At 39.4% G+C, this 6761-nt stretch overlaps 1 protein-coding gene across 1 annotated transcript in view; it reads left to right on the top strand.

Moving 5' to 3' along the window:
* Nucleotides 1-6290, top strand: part of wdfy2 (WD repeat and FYVE domain containing 2) — a 49409-nt gene extending 43119 nt beyond the window's left edge. Inside the window, 5 exon segments of the mRNA XM_048239419.1 lie at nt 1246-1255; nt 2099-2229; nt 5243-5353; nt 5459-5495; nt 5816-6290. Of these exon segments, the coding sequence (XP_048095376.1) occupies nt 1246-1255; nt 2099-2229; nt 5243-5353; nt 5459-5495; nt 5816-5845 (319 nt within the window). The 3' untranslated portion in view covers nt 5846-6290.
* Nucleotides 6291-6761: the final 471 nt, after the last annotated feature.

Genomic DNA, 6761 nt, shown 5'->3' on the forward strand with positions numbered 1-6761 from the left:
ACGCCTGTTGCCTGGGCAGGTAATCACAGCACACACAAGGCAGGTAATAAACGCGACACAAGGCAATGTCGCACACACAAGATGAGTGTCACATACGCACAAGGCAGTGTACTGCGCCTGGCGGTGTCATACGCACAAGGCGGTAATACGCGCAAGGCGATAATACGCGCGCACAAGGCAGTGTCACGCACGCACGCACAAGACAGGTAATACATGCGCACACTAGGGCCAGTGTCACATACGCCACGCACAAGGCCAGTGTCATGCATAGAAGGCAGATGTGTAATATGTATGCTGACGATTAATATGCACACACAAGGCAGTGTCACATACTAGGAAGAATGTCTGCTTATGCCATACCGAGGCAGTGTCTTGCTTAAATGCATGCCGCACAAGGCGAATGTCATGCGTGCGCATGCCCTTTAGACCAGTGTCTGTAGCACAAGGCAGATGTCTACATACGCACAAGGCGAATGTCTGCATACATGACAGTGTCATATATACGCACAAAAGACGAATGTCACATACCGCACAAGGCGAATGTCGCACGCAGGCACAAAGGCGAGTATCGCCTGCATGAGCACAAGGCGGAGTGTCCTTACGCCAAGGCAGGTAATACATACACTTTAACACGAATGTCCTTTTACCACCTTTAACCTGATGTCATGCGCCGCGCCAGCACAAAATGAGTATCTGCCTGAGCAGCACAAGGCATGATGTCTGCACTTTAAGATAGATGTCACATATAAAGACGAGTAATATACGCACAACCACAGTGTCTGTGCTGCCTTTACAAAGGCGAATGTCTGTATATGCCTTGCACAAGGCAGATGTCTGCCTGAGAAACGCACAAAGGCGAATGTCACACACACAAGATATAGTGTCTGTACGCTGGGGCAGAGTAATATGCATACGCACAAAACGGTGTCATGCGCACAAAAGCCGGAGTAGCTCACATACGCTGAGCAGGTGTCTTGCGCACTCACGCCTGAGGCAGTATCTGCGCACAAGGCAGTGTCATGCCTTGCAGCACAAGACGAAATGTCTACATGCACTTTCAAGGCAGGTATCTCATACATATGAAGCCGAGTAATAATATGCGCACAAGACGATTAACAGCACACACAAGGCCCAGTGTCTCACATACGCACAAAGGCCGAATGTGTCTGTGCATAGCACAAAGGCAGGTAATACATATGTAGCTGGGCAGTGTCCTTGCATACAAGGCAGTGTCTTGCCTTGCAGCACAAGGCAGGTGTCACATGCACTGGGGCAGTGTCTGCATACAAGGCAGGTGTCACATGAAAGCCTTGCGCGCGCAGCACAAGGCAGGTGTCTTACATGCCTTGCCCCAGCTAGGCCAGTGTCACATGCCTTGCAAGACAGTATGTCATACGCACAAGGCAGATAATGCATGCGCATGCACGCTGACGAGTGGCTCACATACGCACAAGGGCAAAGTGTCTGCGCACAAAGGCAGGTAATACACTGCATGCACATGACGAGTAATGCCTTGCCGCACAAGGCAGGTATCACATGCCTTTACAAGGCAATGTGTCATGCGCGCATACGCACAAGGCAATGTCATGCCTTGCGCCTTACGCACAAGACGGTATCATGCGCGCTAGAAAATGTCTGCATGCGCACAGGCAGTAATACACCTTGCCTTACACACAAGGCGAATGTCTGCCGCACAAGGCGGAAATGTCACCTTGCTGCCTTACTTGCTAAGGCAGGAAGTCATGCGCTGCGCGCACACACAAGACGAGTATCCTTGCATACGCTAGAATAGCAGCAGATGTCTATGCCGTACTGCGCTAAAAGACAGTGTCACATACGCTGGGGTAGTGTCATGCAGCACCACATGGTAAATGTGTTGTGTGTGTGTGTGTGTATTTGTGTTGTGTGTGTGTGTGTGTGTCTGTGTGTCTTTGTCTGTGTGTATGTATGTGCATGTGTGTGTGTGTGTGTGTGTGTGTGTGTGTGTGTGTGTGTGTGCGTGCGTGTGTGTGTTTCAAGCATCACTGCGGGCGTTATTGGTTAAAAGCGGTGTGTGGTGGAAATTCAAATGTGTGTGTGTGTGTGTGTGTGTTTTCAGCATCACTGCAGGCGTTGTGGTCAAGCGGTGTGTGGTAAATGCTCTTCTCGGCGGTCCACCATTCCACTCATGGGCTTTGAATTCCCTGTGAGGGTGTGTGACAGTTGCTATGAATCCATCACAGAACAGGAGTGAGTATACACACACACACACACTATACGTACATACACACACACACACTATATATATACATACACACTCACTATATACACACACAGACACACACTATATATACACACACACACATACACACACACACTATATATACACACACACACTATATACATACACCCACACACTCTATATACATACACACTATATACACACACACACTATTTTGGGCAGCCGTAGCCCACTGGTTAGCACTCTGGACTTGTAACCGGAGGGTTGCCGGTTCGAACCCCGACCAGTAGGCACGGCTGAAGCTAACTAACCCCTCACTGCTCCCGGCGCCGCCGTTGAAGCAGGCAGCTCACTGCGCCGGGATTAGTGTGTGTATACACTATACACACACACACACACACACAGTATCACGTTTTAACATGAATACATGCCAAAACCAATAATAAAAGTTATATGTGTGCTTTAAAATGGAGATAATTGTTATTTCTTGTGGTGTTTGTGTGTGTGTGTATATGTCAATGATACGTAATATTAATATTATTAATGCGGCATCAAATCAAATATGATAATGCGTGTGTGTGTGTGTGTCTGTCATCTTCAGCAATGATGACCATGCTTATGTCAAATATTATTAATATTGGCTGTATAATAATCTATGCTTGCCGTAATGGCATATTGTGTCTGTGGCTATTGCCCTATGTGTCTGTATTATTGTGTTTGCAGTGGGTATTGTCCTTATTGAAAATGTGTGCGTCTATGTGTATTGTGTGTGTGTGTGTTTGGAAATAACGATGGCATGTGGTGTATTGATAACAATCGTGTGTGTGTGTCTATGTCTATATTATTGTGTATGTGTAATGACCTTGTATTGGCGAATGCCGTCGCGTCGCGTCGTGCATATTAAATGGTAACGTCAGTCGCGTGGTGTAATATGTGGCCAATGTGTTGTATTATTAATGACGGCAATAAAGGCTGTAACCCCATTGTGTGATATTGTTCAATATTGTGTCGCATCGATTTGTCGTGCATCGTGTATGTAATGGTGTGTAACGTGTGTGTGTGTGTGTCTGTCGCGTCGTCGCGTGTATTGTGGCGTAGCATTACATAATGTGCGTCGCGATATGTGTTAATGAAATGTTTGTGTGTCTATGTATGACATTGTTTAATTATTATTATTATTTGTGTGGCCAATGGAAGTCTCTGTGTGTATTGTGTTTGTGTGTATATGTCGATTTATGCGTGTGTGTGTGTATTTGTGAGTATTAAGTAATGCGTGTGTGTGTGTGTGTCTGTGTGTGTGTGTGTGGCATATATGTATGTGTGAATAATGCGTGCGTTTTGTGTGTAATGCTATATAACAATATATGTGATATTGTTTGTGTGTATAATGTATGTAATTATTGTATGTGTTTGTGTGTGTTATTAATATTAGTAATGTATCATTGTATTGTGTGTAATATTGTTGTGTGTTTATTAATTATAATGTGTTGTGTAATGTGTGTGTGTATGTGTTGTGTGTGTGTATATATATGTAATGTTAACATTTGTGTGTAATGTGTGTGTATATATTATTATGTGTGTTTATTATAAATATTATTATGAGAGTGTGTATTATTATTATTATTATTGTATTATTGATGTATTGTGTTTGTATTATTATAATATTAATTATAATTATATATTATTATTATGATAATGTTATTATTATTATTGTGTTATATAATGTGTATGTATATATATTATTTATTATTATTGGTATTGATGATATGTGTATATTATTGTGTAATTATTAATTGTGTGAGTGTTAGTATTATTATTATGTATATATTATTATAATGTGTTTGTGTGTAATGTATGTAATATAATAGTGATATTGTGTATGTTATTAGCTATAATATTATTATTATTGTGTTAATGTGTTGTGTGTATGTGTGTTGTAATGTATGTACTTAATATTATATATGTGTGTATAATATTCTATTGTAATATTATGTATTATTATAATGTAAATAATGTGTGTATGTGTGTGTATATGTCATTATTGTATGTATATAATATTAACCAATGTTATTATTATTATTGTATAGTAGTATTGTAATGTCAGTATGTGTGTGTGTATATGTAGTAATGTAATAATATTATTATTATGTAATATTATTATATAATATGTGTGTGTATATATTCATTATAGTAATTAAGTAGTATTGGTAATGTATTATGATATTATTATTATTATGTTGTATTATTATTATTAATGTATTATATAATAATGTGTGTATACTCTCATAGTAATGTGTGTGTAATAATATGTGTGTGTGTTATTGATATTATGTGTAATCTTTTAAGATGTGTGTGTATATAATAATGATATGATTAGACAATAATGTGTTATTATTGTGATGTGTGATGTGTGTGTATGAAATAATATGTAATGTGTGTGTGTGTGATTGTATATATGTGTGTGTGTGTGTGTAATAATGTGTAGTAGTAGTAATTATAATAATGTGTTATTATTAGTGTATATAATAATGTTGTGTGATAATAATGTATTATTAATGTGTATTGTATATATCATTTATTATTATTATGTAATAATATTATTGTTATTAATATTATTATTATTCTGTAATGTTTGTGTATAGCCATATTGTGTATATAGCATATATTATGTGTAATATTAGTATTGTGTGTGTGTGTTAATTATTATTGTGTATATGTGTGTGTGTGTGTATATATGTGTGTGTGTGTATATATTGTGTGTATTGTGTGTAATATTATTATATGTGTTTGTGTGTTTGTTATTATTATTAGTGTAAATATTATTATTGTAATGTGTGTGTAATATTATTAATGTAATGTTTGTGTATATGTGTGTCAATGTGTATATATATATATTATTATTGTGTATTATTATTGTAATGTATTATTGTGTAATATTATTATTGTAGTATTGATTGTGTTGTGTATATGTGTGTGTGTGTGTATATATATATATATATATATGTGGTATTAATGTTCAAGCGGGGCCCCCACGACCACATTCCATGACAACAAGCAAGGGATGATCCACATGCACTATGAGCCTTTCTGCCCAGCTGGCTCCTCACCTCAGGCATCGACAGGAATATCAAGGTCAAGGTGTGTGGTATTATTATTATTGTGTGTGATATCATGGCTCCTCACCTCAGGCATCGACAGAACATCAAGGTGTTGTGTGTGTGTGTGTGATATCTTCAGCTGGCTCCTCACCTCAGGCATCGACAGAGTCATCAAGGTGTGTGTGTGTGTGTGTGTGTGATATCTTCAGCTGGCTCCTCACCTCAGGCATCGACAGAGTCATCAAGGTGTGTGTGTGTGTGTGTGTGTGTGTGTGTGTGTGTGTGATATCTTCAGCTGGCTCCTCACCTCAGGCATCGACAGAGTCATCAAGGTGTGTGTGTGTGTGTGTGTGATATCTTCTCCATACCTATGATGTGTGTGTGTGTGTGTGTGATATCTTCTCGATACCCATGATGTGTGTGTGTGTGTGTGTGTGTGTGATATCTTCTCGATACCCATGCCTATATGTGTGTGTGTGTGTGTGTGTGTCCACAGCTATGGGACATGTCTCCAGTGGTGTCCTGAGTTGTGGGGTGATGGGGAGTCACTACGAGTAACAGGGACCTTCTGCACAAGGCAGCTGTTTCTATGGCAACAGTGGACCTGAAGGAAGCAGAGTTGGAGGGACTGTGACATCATCATCTGGACAAACACAAACACACACACACACACACATAAACACATACAAATACACACACACACACACACACACACACATACAAATACACACACACACGACCTGGAGTATCACTGGAAAGACTCTGACATTAGTGGCCTTCAAAATGGTCACACACACACATCTTGTGTGTGAGTGTGTTTTGCATGTTTAACATTTGTTGTGTGTTTGCATAATGTTTAACTCTGGTGTGTGTGTGTGTGTGTGTGTCTGCTCCTGATTGAGTGTAAAATTGTGTAACTTCTTCCTGTGAGTCTCTTTGGACCAGAAGTTCATTAAAAACTTTTGCCTGTTCGACTTAAACTTACTGAATGTCCCCCACACACACACACACACACACACCAACACACACACACATGCATGTGGCATTTATTACAGGACAACAGAGTAAATAAATGAATTATAACTAGGCTATATATGGCACAACACAACAAATTAAAACAATATGTAGAACTAGGCTATATATGGCATGACATGACTGAACATTATATAAATTAAATTAGGGCTATTATGTTTGCATTTATGTGTGTTCAGTTGGTTTTAACAAACTGCAGCAAGAAATGCAGCTTTCTACTGTAGCAACAGACTCAATGTCCGTATACTATAGCAACAGGCTGAATACCGTAGCAACAGCCTCAATGTCGGATACTATAGCAACAGGCTCAATGTCCTTATACTGTAGTGATAGTATATTTTTACTACCATATTTCTCTTAAGACTCAGTCAGGACGATGCAAGATCAGGATCCAGGCTTTATTCTTTTTA

Source organism: Alosa alosa, chromosome 3 (assembly GCF_017589495.1).
Source record: "Alosa alosa isolate M-15738 ecotype Scorff River chromosome 3, AALO_Geno_1.1, whole genome shotgun sequence".
NCBI classification, from domain to species: Eukaryota; Metazoa; Chordata; class Actinopteri; order Clupeiformes; family Clupeidae; genus Alosa; species Alosa alosa.